Here is a 14,417-nt window from a genome sequence, read left to right as displayed (position 1 = left end):
TCCTGTTGCCGCCTCCCGCAACGCCGCCGCCGGCCCCCAGCGCCCTCCGCGGCGGTTTCCTCCCCTCAGGCCCGGAGCGCCGCCGAGCCAAGAAGGACCCCGCCGTTGCTAGGCGACCCAGCCTTGCCAGGTGGCCAAGGCGCTGCCTGTCTAGAAAACACGCCTCCTCTGCGAGCTGGACCGAAGCGCCCGGGCTCGGCTGCGGGTGGGCGAGGGGCAGGGAGCCTCGAAGACCTCCCTCTCCGGGTGACCAATGCCCAGACCCTTCTAGGGACCTCCTGGGGCAGCGAGCTATGCCTTAGCTACTCAAGTGCGGAGGGAAACGTTGGTTACATGGCGCACGGCCTCTTCTCGTTTCTCAGGAATTCAGAGAACTTCACAAGCATGAACACTGGGCTTGAGTGTGACCTGGCACCCCCTGCCGTAGGCCAAGCCACGGAGGACGCCAAGAGGGCGGCCACACTCGCCAGCCTGCGGCCGCTGCCCACCCTGCGGCCGCAGCCCTCGGCTCTGCTCACTGGTGCGGACCGTGCGTCCGGGACCCGGAAGGGGCGCGGCTACAGGACCCGGTGGGGCAGCTACGCGGGGTCCTCGTGCGCGTCCCACGTGGGCCCGAGCGGAGCGGCGGGCCCGGTTCGCCAGGTCCGAACGAGCCTCCCCGCCGGCCATGGCAGCCGCCGACGGAACGCTTCTCCACTTTTCTGAGCCCCAGGCCGCCGCCCCCAGGACGCTCTCCAAACCCCGCCGGGCCCGGGAGAGGCGGGTGAGTTCTGACCCGGGTTCAGACCCATCCGTACCGGTGGCCCGGCCCGGGGCGCGCCGCGAGCTGCCGCCTTGCCTCTGGGTTGGGTTCTGAATTGTTTATGGAGTTAAGGGGGAAAATCAGACCTCAGGCAGCTTCTGGAGGAGTCGCTGAGCAACACGTGTCTCAGCCCGGAACTCCCCCTCCACCCCCCAGCCCCCGCGGGAATGTTCTTGGAGGGAGCGAGTGTGGACGGGAGCTGGCTCGGGCTGCTAGTTGGAGGACTCTAAAGGTAGGTAGTGCAAGGGTTTGCAGGCTGTTTCCCGTAGAAGTTAGGAACTGGTGCGCGGGCGTGAGTCCCAGCCCTGTCACTTACCAGCCACGTCTCTTCTTTCAGCCACGGCTTCCTCGACTCTAAGGGTCGTTTGTTTCAGGAATGAGGACTGGAAATTAGAATTTTCTTTCAAGAGTTTTCAAACATGGGATGGATTTTCATCCACGTCCAATGGGGGGTGGGGGTGGGTGGGAAGGGAGGTGAAAAAGATACAACTCATCAGTGTAATCCTCTCACTAGAGAAGAGAAAGATGCCTTAAACTTAATCCAAGCCAGAGTTGAAAACTGGTCTCTAGGATGGTTGACTTATCTCCTAGAAAAGAAGAGGGTTACAGGGCAGAAAATCTGTTGTACAATCACCTTACCTCAAAGATCAGGAAGGATACATTCTCGTCCCAACGAAGGTGTGTGTGTGTTTTCTCGAAAAAGTAGCAGATAATTCCATTGACAAGTCAATTGCCGAAGTTCAGTCCTGTTCAACCATTGTGTTGAAGCTGAAATTCCTTGGGTTCATGTCACCTCACACCAGCCAACGCCCACTGTCTGGATTCAGAGTTTAGAGGTTTGGGAGTAAGGAGCTGTCCGCTAGCCAGTGATGGAGCAGCATCTGCACCGGAGGGGGAAGGGGAAGCACAGAGGAGCCATCGGGAGCATGGGATTTGGAGTTGGACAGACCTGGCATTAGACGCCAGCCAGCCTTGCAACGCTCCAGCTCTGTGACCTTGGGGAAATTACTTTACCTCTCTGGTCCTCAGTTTTCCTATCAATAAAATGAGAACAATAATTTTTACTTTATATAAGGTTATTATGAGGATTAAATGAGATAATACACATAAAGACTATATGCTTTCTGGTCCATAGAGGCACTTAATAAATGCCAATAATAAAAAATAAATAAAGTCATACTGGTTCCATTTTGGGAAATAGAATTGCTACATCAGGAGATAGTGTGGGTGCTTGTGCCATGTACACGCATAGTAACTAACACATGGGAAGTACTTACTAAAACTTTGTTGAATGAATTGAGTAAATAAACATATGGTATCTGGTTTTATAATTGCTTGAACTGCTGTGTCAAAAGGGTATTAATTAATGAAGTGATGACAGTGTCCACAGTGGCTTTGTCTGCATCTACATTTTTGTTTATGTCTTGGATGAGAATTAAGGATATGCTGATCAAATTTGCCAGTAGCCTGCACTTGGGATAGGTAGCTAATATATGGGATTTGGAAAGACTTTGACAGCTTAAGTTATGCTATATCTAACACTATGGAAAATATTTTCTTTCTAAAAATGTTTTCTGATTGTTAAAGTAATACATATATATTGTAGGAAATTTGGAAAGTAGGCTAAAAGCCTCTACCCGTGATTGCCGTACTCAAGATAATTCAGGTTAACGTTTTGGTGTATACCCTTCTAGAAAACAAGAACTCGAAACAAAACAGGGATCAAACTATGTGTGATGTTTTCTAACCAAACAGGACACGGTTGATAAATGATATTATAGCATCATTGTCAGGAACCCAGGCTGTGGAATAAATGCGCGGACAAAGCTTAGATCCCTGAGTGATCCTGGGACAGACACCTCACATCTCTGCCGTAGTGTTCTCATCTTAAAATGGGGTAATACAGTACCGTATTGATAGATGAGATACTTCATGTAAGTACTTAGCGTACTGCCTGGCATTTAGTAACTGGGTTTATCAATGTGTTTATTAATATCCAAGACATAGGATTTAGACTCTTAGGGCTAGATGGGCCCTTGAGGTCGTCTGCCATAATCTCATTTTACAGGAACAGGAACAGAGACTTAGAGAGAAGTGAGTTGCTTAATGTTGTGCAGCTAGATTATAGTAGATCCAGAAGTGTCCCTGCTCGTCTCTGCCCAAATGCCCCTCGTGAAGCATCCCTGTTTCCTTTCCTCCCTCCCCTCGCTGCGGGCCGTGATAGTCTTCTTATTCTGTGCTCCCGTAACCCTTTGTACATGTCTCTTTTATTGTACAAGGAGACCTTTGGATTTGTGATTTTATACTTTGCCTCTTCTACTGTCTGTCACTACCTCAAGGGCTAATCTTCCAGCTTTGTATCTTCAGAATCAAGCTCCTTGACAGCTGCTAAGTCGTCACCTTTTTAAATGAATATGTTGTGGATGCTTGGGGAAAAAAGCTAACAAATAGAGGAGTGTCCAGATTGCAGAGAGGGATATTTCCATTATGTGTCTTTTGTTCATTTTACAAGTATTTATTGAGCACTTACTTTGTGCCCAACCCAGGCCCATGCAGAGGATTCAATGCTCTGTAGGACAGACTTATCCATTTCTTTATGGAGCTAACAGTCTAATGGGGAAGACAGGCACCACACAATGAATTACATTCTATGCTTGTTGTTGTACTGAGTGCTACAGAGGAGAATAAGTCCAGGAGAGCCAAAAATGGGAATTCTGTCTTGACTGGGTAGAGAGAGGATGTCAGGAAAGGCTCTTATGAGGACCCAGTAAGCCTGGGTCTGGAGGATGAGTATGTGTTAGCCAGCCAACAGAAAGGGTTGGAGATATATTTGTGAGAATAGCATGTGCAAAGGCCCTGAGGAGGAAAGGAGCATGGTACATTCTAGGAACTAAGGAAGACCAGAGTGGCAGAGGGTACAGGTAAGACTGGTGAGGCGGGGAGAGACCAGATTCTAGAGGGCTTTGTAGGTCATATTACACATTGTTGGTTTTAGCCTAAGAGCAATGGAAAGCCTGTCTAATACTGTGCTTAATCTGAATGCTTGCTTTCGGAGAAGTTGACATGGGAATAAAGGATGATTAGGATGAGAAGGGATCTAAAGTTTGTGTCCTATTTGGAATATTTAGTCCAAAAAAGAAGGAAAAAAGGAGTTATATGACATATGAAGGAGTATTATGTACAAGAGGAAGTAAGCTTGTTCTGTGTTCTTGCAGAAAGCCATACTGCAGACTGATAGGTAGATGTTCAAGGTGGCAGATCTCGCCTGAATGTCAGAATCAGCTTCCTAACCCCTAGACTTTGCTCTGCGTCAAGGGATGGAGAACAGTAAGAGGAGGTGTATAGGCAGAAACTGCAAGGCCACCTGTCCGGGAGCCAGTAACAGGGGGTCTGTGCATGGGAGTGGCCTTTAGCCCTTTTTATACTCTGAGAGTCTGTGATTCTATAAATCAGGAAAAATCTGCACATTTCACTCCACCTTGCAGATGATTCAACAGACCTGAAACTTGACTTCATCTCTTTCTTTAATCTGAAAATTCATAAACTTGGGGTTTTGTAAAAATAAACTTACAAAATGAAGTAGGTCAGTATTGACCTTATTAATATTAAATATTTGGAATTGCATTTGTTGAATTGCTTAGTTATAGGAGTCCTTATGGTTGCCAGGAACAAAGAACTGTTGTTAGGTTAGTCCGGAGCCGACAGTCATGGCTAAAGCAAGCTGATGTGTAAAGTGGGAATCATCATTTCAAGCAAAGAGGAAAATAGCATATTCCAAGGGGAACCAAGACTGCAGAATAGCAAGCACTGGCTACTCACGGGATGTTTATATTCACGTGTAAATTGGAAGAGAAGGCCAAAGAAAACGGAGGAATCGGGTATTTCTTCTCCTATGGAAGTTTGGACATCATGCGTTTAACCGCATTCGTGTTCTGGAAATAAAAAGCAACAGGCAAGAAAATATCTAATGTAACCTGTAATCGGTGATCAGATGGGGAAATGAAAGGCAGGGAGAGTTGGATATAATTGTGATAGAAGTGATGGATGGAGCAGAATTCTCATTTGGATTGGAAATGACGAGTAGCAATTGTCTCCAAGCCACTGAATCTGGGGGAGCAGCTTGAGGGGAGAGAATGCCAGCCATCCAAGCACTCGGGGTAGAGCAGTAATCAAGGTTTCTGCTTCCTGGGCATGAGCTGGGACGCAGCAGCCCGCAGGTAGACACCGACTGGCTTTGTTGATAGATAGAAAAGATTCGCCCCCCACCCCATTCTTCTCGTGTAAATGGATTCCTAGGGATGTGGATTGACTTAGCGTGTACACTTCACAAGGTAGCTAGGTTCTCTCTTTCCTTAAGACGGACTGCATTTGTTAACATTCAGCCTGAAAAATGTTTCTCCCTTCTTGATCCTCCCCTGCATCTCGGTTGAGTTGACTCTTAGGATGGATGGTGAGGTCTAGTGGATGAATGGGCTGAGATTTTGTGGGGTTTTTTTTTCCCTTTTTGAAAAAAAAAGCTGAGTCAATGAATCTGATTGCAGACCCTAAACTGTTGCTTGACATATGGGGCATAATGATCTCTGCAGGGAGAGAGGCAATTCTGTGGGCAGTCAGGCTTCACTTCGAGGGCTGTCTTCATGGACTAATGCATCTCTTGTTGCTCTTTCCTTTTGGGAACAACGCAGCAAGCAGAGGCCACCAAAAGAAAGTACCAAGCGTCCAGTGAGGCTCCTCCAGCGAAACGGAGGAGCAAGACATCATTTCTCCCAGCCAAGAAAACTGCTAAAGAAGCTCAAAGGACTTTTAAGGGGAAGCCTCAGAAAACGTTTTCTCCAAAGAAGTCTTCGGCCGGTACAAGTGACAGAAACCAAGAGCAGAAACCGTGCGTTAAGACTTCGTCATTGTTTAAAAACAACCCTGAAATTCCAGAGCTCCACAGGTATGTCTAGGTGCAGATGCATCTCAGGAATAAAAGGAATTAAGTGTATTCTGCCTTTTTTTCGTTTACTGGAACTGATGCCTGGGTTTATGTTCATCGTTTGCAGACCTGTAGTAAAGCAGGTGCAAGAAAAAGTGTTTACTTCAGATGCTTTTCATGAACTGGACCTCCACCCACATTTAGTAAGTATCTCTCAGTTTTATGCAGTTAGTTTTTTGGTGTCTCAATTCATTCAGAATGTTGATGAAAGGACAGTTGTAGGAAGAAAAGTCAAAGCATGGTTATTTCTGCTCCAGGTTACCTGAATGAGCTCAGATTGATGAGGTATTCTAGGACAATTCAAGTGAGCTTAGGTTATATTCACTACCCTTACCCTCAACCCCAACCCCCCCTTTTTTTTTTTAAAGAATGAAAGACTGTTCTCACCTGATTGAATTTAGGACTGGGACTCCATTTATTGGACTTAAGACACCTTGAATTACTGGATAGATAGGATGTCAAGGCTGGCTGACGTGACAGTGACCATAGGAGAGGGAACTGAGCTGGTATCTTGCTGTTAAGGGAAGTCTCTTGTTACAAAGAATTGAAGGAAGAAGGAGCTATTTTAACATGGATTTTCCGCAAACAAATGGATGCTTTTTTTAAAAAAACTGTGAATGAGTTTTGTAGACTTATTTATGAGAAAGGAGAAAAAAATACATTAGCTTTTAGGGAGTCTGGATTTCCTTTGCTCACATGGTCATAGCTCACCTCCTCCTTGGGGTGGATTAGTAAACTTGTTTTCTCACCTACCCGTTGAGCAGGGTTTTCAGTCTTGGTATTGTCAACGTTTTGGGATGGATAACTCTTTGTCGTGGGGCCTGTCCTGTGCGTTATAGAATGTTTAGCAGCATCTTGTACCTCTACTCACTTGGTGCCAATAGCATCCCCTCCCCTCGTAACAACTAAAAATATCTCCAGACGTTGCCCCATGTCCAGGCAGGGGGGATGCAGAACTGCCCTCAGCTGAGAACCATCGGGTTAGGGGCACTTGATTTGGTCATGGTCACCAGTTTTATCCTAGTGTTTTCTCCTTTTTGCATCCTTATTTGCATTAAATATATTTGTCCCAAATAGTTGATAATTAAAGAAAAATATTTATTCTTTTGTCTTCTCTTTTAGATTTCCACAATAAATACGGTCTTAAAAATGTCTAGTATGACCAGGTAAGAGTTCCAGGCCAGTCTTGATTTTCTTAGGACTTAAGTGGGTATAACCAGATGAGGTCTGGATTGTCCGTGGAGGACAGAGCAAATTTGTGTCTTGGCATTAGAGAAGGCGGCCAGGTTATCGACCATCGAGGGCTTTTGTTTATTGCTTAGCCACGTGATTTCCCCACCTGTTAAATGGGAAGAGCACGTGTCCGTCCAGTTCTCCCTTCAGCTCCAAATTATAAAAGATCTCTGTTCCTGAAGATGGTCAGTGCAAGATTCCACTGTTGTCCATGCTTCCCTGAAAACAGTTTGTCCAAGACAGAATTTATCATCTCACTTCTTAGTAGTTAAGAATTAGAGTCAACCAAAAAGACAGGAGTAAATATTTAATTGGATATCGTGGGATACTGAACATTTTTTTAAATGTTTGTGATTGGTGATGACTCCTGGAAGACAGAACTAGAGTAGTATGAGCTGTGGAGCAGAGACGAGCTTCCTCTTTGAGTGTGCGTGCTTCTGTACCTTAATAATAACCAGGTTGGACTTATAAGTGAAAATTAGCAAGAATATTGAAGAGTAAAATAAGCAGACCCCTTACCAATTTTTTTTGGTTCCGTTTTATCAACCAAATTTAAAGGATTTCTGTATGGTTTTTGTTGTTTGTTTTTAAATACACACATAGACACACAGCTTAGTGTGTGTGAAACAGTTAGTGCTTGGTTTCCTGGAGAGCGGACAGCAGTGCCTGGCTCTCTGGATGGCTCGCAAGCTTCCTTTTACTCTTCTGCGTGGGAATCTTCCCAGAATGTTGGGTCACATTTCATGTTCCCTGTTACAGAAGGCAAGAATGTGCGATACGCTTTCATGGTAGCTCCAGGTGGTCAACATGCTGTCCCATTTTGCTTTTTAATTAGTCTAATAGAATGGCCAGATCTGTGGCTTGCCTCAACATTTTCAGCTAAGTTCCAGAAATTTAACTGAGGTTTTTATTTTTCTGATCATCAAAAGTTTCTCAGCACCTTCGCTTGAATGTTTAGGTAACTTCTAAGGTGGCACTTGATAGACAAAGCATGGGGCAGTTGCATTTTGTGTATTCTGTGTCTCTGCCTGTAAACGTGAGTGGGTAGTATGTTACATAGAAGCATGTCTTCTTTCTTTTGGGTGACCCCAGCATTCAGAAGCAAAGCATTCCTGTGTTGCTGGAAGGCAGAGACGCCCTTGTGAGATCCCAGACGGGCTCAGGTCAGTCGTCATTTAATGTCTGCCCTTCTCCACATGGTACCCAGGCCGTGGTCACATAGTAGGTTATGTAGTGAGATATCTGTGGTGGTGGCTGCTTTGCTTTGTTTGGGGGAGGGGAGGCCATGCTGCGATTTGATTAGAGCCCGGAATTTGTTCACAGAGTGAAAGGAAGGGGAAGTTTGATGGAACCGTGATCAGGAATGATCAGGAAGGAGTCAAGTTCTGCTGTCATTCCTCTGAGCCTATCTTAGGGTTCTGTCGGGTCCCACCATCTGTGGCCGGAGCTGCCCATCCTCGCTCCAGGAGGGGTGCCTGTGTTCTTCTGGTATTAAAACACACTTCTGACATGAGTACACATTGATCAGATACCACTCGTTTTGCTTGAATGTGGAACACAGTTTTTTTGTTTTTTGATTTTGGTGAGGAAGATTGGCCCGGAGCTGACATCTGTTGCCAGTCTTCCTCTATTTTGTATTGTATGTGGGTTGCCGCCACAACATGGCTTGATGAATGGTGTGTAAGTCCATGCCTGGATCAGAACCCATGAGCCCTGGGCTGCTGAATTGGAGTGCATGAACTTCACCACTACGCCGCCAGGCCGGTCCCCAGTGGAACACAGTTTTTGCGTGTTCCAGACCTGTCTAGACTTGTTCTTCTGGCTCTCTTGTGCCCTTGATGACAGATCAGCTATTGGCTCCCCCCAGCCCAGCCACCATGCAGGTGGGCGGGAACCCAAAGCTTTTGCCATCCCTTGGTTTCCTCTTGGTGTTTAGAGGCTAGCTTTGAGGTTCAGACTGGCTCCTAATCACATCAGCACCGCAGAGGACATTTACCTGACCACTGATGCTCGTTTGAGGGGTTAAGGACTGCTGCAAAGGAGGCGTTTTCTAGCTTTGAGGAACAATCATCAGGTTTAGCTTTTGTGTAACTTGGGAAATGCGTTGTTGTCTCCTTTGTTACTAATGGCTAAAGAAGCTGAAGCTGCGGGGTTTTTAGAGGTCCTGAATTTACGAAGCAGAGTTAGGTGCTGTGGCAGACAGGTGAATTCAGTCTTCACCTCTCTTGGATGTGTGACATGCCCTTTTCTTTCCCGTGAATTTAGTTCCACCGAGGAGAGCAGAGCCTGTTTCTTTCACTGTCTTGGCTTTTCTTACATCTGTGGGGTCTGTGATTGTAACTTCTTTTCGACTTTCTTAAAAGGTAAAACTCTTGCCTATTGTATCCCTGTGGTCCAGTCCCTTCAAGCAGTGAAAGCAAAAATACAGGTGAGTGTAAACTGTCTTTTCTGTGACTGTTCGCTGTGCGTCAGAAACCGTCAAACTGAACCAAAGCAGTCATGTCGGCACCGAAGAATCTGTTTTCACTTAGCATTGTTTTCTTCCCTCTTTTTAATTCGTGTTTTACATAAACATGTTGCATCTAAAGACTGTGCCTGGAGGAGAATAGAATAAATGTATTTCACGGTCGTCACAGGGGGTCTGATAAGGAACGTTTGTAAAATGCTCCCCTGTGTCAGACATCGTGCCGAATGCTTTGCTGTGTGATCTTCGAATCTTTAACCGCCCCCTGCCCTATGGAGTTCTGGGTATTACTGTTACCCCAATGTTGCAAAAAGAAGCGGAGGCTTGGGGGAGTTAAAGAACTCGCTGGATAATTTCCTCGTCACACGATGAGTGATGGTGGAACTGGATTCCCACCTCAGTTCTGCTCGGCTCCAGAGACCAAGCTTTTCTGACAGCAAAGGCTGAACGTCATATTCAAAACAGGGGTTTATCATGAATAGTAGATGTGAAAATAAGCACTCAATTAGTGAGTTTGAGAATTGGGCTGCCTCGTATTTAGCATTGTCTAGAACTTATCTTTAGATGTGAAACCCATTTAGTTAGTGCCTGGACCAAAGGGGCCAAAATTGGTTTCCTTGGGTCCCCTAGGAGGCCAGTTAACTGCCATGATATGTCAGCATAGACGTCATCTCAAAACCCAGCCCAGAATCCGACAAATACAGCCCTGGTTAGTCTCAGTTGAGACGGCGTGGTGAGAGGAAAACTGGGGAGTGAGGCGGGTTCACAAACAGATGAGAAGCTAATTGGTTACTTTTTTTCCTCGGTTTGGACATACAGAATTAGACCTGTATCAAGCCTACCTGATATTTCAGTGACAAAATAAGTAATGATAGTCTTGGATATTTAGTCCATAGACTAAAATATCCATGAATCCAAACTGATATTAATAAATTACTTAATAAAGAAATGGGGATAAGGAAAGCCCTTCCTTAGAGTAGGTTCCAATGAGTCAATGTAGGAGAAGTGATGGAGATAGAACGCCACCATTTGGCCGACGCCACAACAATATTGTTTCAGGCAAGAAGCGTCATAGATGTTAAAATGGTGGAGGCTGGCCCAGTGGCATAGCAGTTAAGTTCACGCACTCTGCTTTGGCAGTCAGGGGTTCGCTGGTTCGGATCCCAGGTGTGGACCTACACACTGCTTATCAAGCCACTCTGTGGCAGGTGTCCCACATATAAAGTGGAGGAAGATGAGTGCAGCTCAGGGCCAGTCTTCCTCAGCAAAAAGAGGATTGGCGGCAGATGTTAGCTTGAGGCTAATCTTCCTCAAAAAAAAAACAGTGAGTGGATGAAAGTGTGATAAAAAATGGGACCTTTACATAGTCTCAAAGGATCTCCCCACAGATACTTCTTAATCACAAAGGGGAAAAGCATTAACTTGCCATTGGGAAAGCGTAGCTGTGCCCACCTTAATCAGGTGATCAGAGTTGGTGTCACCAGCACTGAGGTGTTGGCCGCCTGTGCCTTCTGCCAGGTGCACACAGGATGCAGTGTCACTGCTGTGGTTTTGCCCAAAATGCATAACCCGAATTTAATCATAAGCAAACATCAGACAAACCCAAATTGAGGGACGTTCTATAAAGCAGCTGGCCAGTACTCTTCAAAGTATTAGGGTCCTAAAAGACAAAGAAATACTAAAGATCTGCCCCAGATTAGAAGAGACAAAGGAGACGTGACAGCTGAATGCAGTCTGCGGTCCTGAGTCGGCTCCTTGTCTGGAAGAAGGACGTTGCTCGCTCAGTCAGTGAATCCTGAGCAAGAGCTGCAGGGGAATAGCAGGGCATAGTGCATCCATGTTTGTTTCCTAGTGTTGATCTTTGTACTGTGATTTTGAAAATTGATAACATGTAGGGAAGCTGGGAGAAGAGTGTAAGGGAGTTCCTTGTACTATTTGTGCAGTTTTTTTGTAAATCTAAAATTATTTCAAAATGAAAAGGTTACAAAAATTTTTAAATCATTAAAAAAGAAACCCTGCACTGTCATCCAAATGATGGAACCCTATATAGCCATTAAAAGTGATACCGTTTTCAATTACTATTTGTGAACTTAACAAGTTCATGTTAGTTGAAAAAAAGCAGGTTACAAAACAATATATATAGTATGACTCCGATTTCATAAATATTAATAATCTACATATGGGACTGGCCCCATGCCCTAGTGGTTAAGTTTGGTGCACCCCACTTTGGTGGCCCAGAATCAGTTCCCAGGCTTAGGACCTACACCACTTATTGTCAGCCATGCTGTGGCAGTGATGCACGTACAAAATAGAGGAAGATTTGCACAGGTGTTAGCTCAGGGTGAATCTTCCTCAGCAAAAAAAAAAAAAAAAAAGTTGAAAAAAATTACATATATGTGTATGCATAAAAAGACGACGATACTTAAACTGTTAGCCCTGGTTTTCTCTGAGGTAGAAAGAGGATTTTATTTCCTAAAGGTGACTGATTTTTTTCTTCCCATTAGGCAGTTTACAGTGAGATAATTTATGTAAAGGGCTTTGCATTGCACCTGGTACATAGAGAAGAATAGATGTAAATTATCACAATAATGTAGTAAAGTCTCGTCCATTGATAAGCTCCAGGAGAACTTCTTGCTAGTAGAGAGTTTTTTCTTCATACAAAGTTGGAAAGTTTGGGAATATCTGAGCTGGAATGGGTTCTACGGTTCTAGCCCAGCTGTCTCATTTCGTAGGTCCATGAACCAAGGACAAGAGAGAGATTAGGTTACATAACTAAGGTAGACCATGTGGTGGGCGGCTCCGCTTAAATCCTGGGTGTGAGAGTGACCTAGGCAAATCATTTCATCCCTCTGTGCCTTCGTCTGTGGCGTGGGGATAAAGCAGTGCCTAGCTCCCAGAGTTACGCTGAGGATTAAGTGACTTAGTGCCCATGGAGGGTTGAGAACTGGTGTCTAGTAATAGCACCTGCTCAGTAAGTGTTAGCCGTCATCATTGGTCCTGTGGCGAATTTGAAGGGCACTGAGTTGATGTGCGTATATTCAGAACCATTAGCAAGCCATGTGGTTGTTTTTATTTGTTCAAATTTTTTTAATATCAATAACAGCTCATTCTATTAGAGACTGAAATATTCTGTAGAAAGAGTTTTCCAAGCCCAGATTTAATTCACTTATTTCAAGTAGTCTTCAGTATAGACCCTTGGAGTTCATTGTAAAATGATTTGACCTGTAAAAAACATATCTGGAGGGAGCAGCAGATTCAAGGCACCCAGCAGAGTCTTAAATTACTCTGGTGATGGAATGAGCGTGGATTGCTTTTCTGTGTTTTCACTCTTTCCGTTATTTTGGCTCTGATTTTTTTTAACATCACATCCATCCTTCTTCTCTCACTTCTGCCCTGTGAGGAATTGATTTCTCTTTCTTCTTCTCTGTGTAGTAACACCTTTTGAAATGTCAGAATCTCCTACCGTCACGCTGCGGCACGTTGATCCTGTTGTACTAACGTGTTTACCGTTCCTCGCCTGGGCCGCAGTGCAGTCTTGCCAAGTTGATGTTGAGTACAGACAGCTCTAGTTTGAATTCCAAATCCTTTTCTCCTTGTGGGTAAATGTTTCCTATGCAAAACATGAAAACCACGCTTGTAATTGAATTTGCTGCTAAATCTGCGCTTAGCTTCCGCACTGACGTTGCTTTGAGTCACTCACTAAATGTCTGTGAGCACTTTCGACGTGCCAGGCACCTTTGACTTGGGGGCCTTTTACTAGATTACTTGTTTTCTTCTATTATTATTATTACTGTTATTTTTAGATATAACATGCAAATTTCAAAAATTCAAAGAGTACCCAAAATGTATAGTGAAAAGTAAGTCGTTCTACTCCCCCTTCCACTGGGGGGCCCAGCTCTCCTCTCAGGATGCAGTGGTCCTGACCCTGGTCCCTTGTGTGCCCCATGGGGATAGTCTTCGCACATAAAGCGGGTATGAGTGTGTTTAGTTCCCCTTCCCCCTTTGATTGGAGGTTCTGTTTGTTGTGCTGGACACCCGGATAGTTGCTTGTCATGCGTGATGTTCTCTGCCTCACTCTCGTTCACTTATTCTGTTTTGAGGATGGTTTCTTACCAGGACCCTGTTGTTCTGCCTTGTTTCTTTACTGGCTGCCTAGTATTCCACTGTATGTGTGTACCGTAAATTATTGAATCGTTCCCTCTTTGGTGGAATTTACGGTATGTTCAATATTTTGCTGCAAACAAGGCTGTTATAAATATCCTACATTCTGTAAAATATTTTCCGACTTCTTTATGCACATGTATGAGTGTATCTTTTAGAGACATTCCTAAAAGTGGAAATTCCTGAAAGTGGAATTTACATTTTTATTTGGTAGATGATACCAAATAAAAATGACCTTTAAAGAAATTACAACAGTTCATGCTCCCACCAGCAGTGTGCAAGAGTCTCTGTGTGCTCGTGCCCTTACCAACACTGTCAGCTGTTTTATTTTTGCTCATTTGACAGGGGAAAAATACTGTAATACAGTTTCAATTTGAATTTCTGTTAAGGGTAAAGTTGAGCATCTTTTCATATGTGTAAAAGCCATATTTTGAGTTATTTCCATAAATTAACTGTTTACCTCAGCTCCTTCTCCATTTTTCTATTTGAGTTTTTGATCTTTTTTATTTTTATTTTTAATTGAATTGTGGGCCTTCTTTATAAGCTAAGGAAATTGGCCTTCTTTTATGTGTGGCATATTTTTTTCCCCACATTGTCATTTGACTCTTGATTTTGTTTAGGTTGTTTTTCCATTCTGAAATTTTAAATTTTTATGTAATAAAATTTATCAGTGTTTCATAGTTTGAGTTTTATGTCATCTGTAAAAAGGCCAACTTAATTCCAATCTTATTTTTCTAACTTAATTTTTTCCTAGGACTTCTGAATAATTCATCTTGTGG

General features: G+C 44.3%; 1 protein-coding gene across 11 annotated transcripts in view; it reads left to right on the top strand.

Annotated features, from left to right (window-relative positions):
• The first annotated feature begins 95 nt into the window (after nucleotides 1–95).
• DDX31 (DEAD-box helicase 31) overlaps nucleotides 96–14,417 on the top strand; it is a 73,574-nt gene continuing 59,252 nt past the window's right edge. For 4 of the 11 annotated variants that reach the window (XR_002803979.2, XM_070251983.1, XM_023629211.2 and 1 more), the window contains exons 1-6: nucleotides 96–763; nucleotides 5,488–5,741; nucleotides 5,848–5,923; nucleotides 6,903–6,946; nucleotides 8,106–8,176; nucleotides 9,377–9,441. Coding sequence is in view for 9 of the 11 variants with exons in the window: in XM_070251983.1 (XP_070108084.1) it covers nucleotides 668–763; nucleotides 5,488–5,741; nucleotides 5,848–5,923; nucleotides 6,903–6,946; nucleotides 8,106–8,176; nucleotides 9,377–9,441 (606 nt within the window). In the remaining 2 variants the exon portion in view is untranslated. Of the gene's footprint in view, nucleotides 1,035–5,487; nucleotides 5,742–5,847; nucleotides 5,924–6,902; nucleotides 6,947–8,105; nucleotides 8,177–9,376; nucleotides 9,442–14,417 lie in introns of all 11 variants that reach the window. The other 7 variants (XR_011432716.1, XM_070251982.1, XM_070251979.1 and 4 more) reach the window with 4 other exon arrangements.

Source organism: Equus caballus, chromosome 25, assembly GCF_041296265.1.
Source record: "Equus caballus isolate H_3958 breed thoroughbred chromosome 25, TB-T2T, whole genome shotgun sequence".
Lineage (NCBI taxonomy): Eukaryota > Metazoa > Chordata > Mammalia > Perissodactyla > Equidae > Equus > Equus caballus.
Note: the sequence above shows the minus strand (reverse complement) of the source record. Positions and strands in the feature narration are given on the sequence as shown.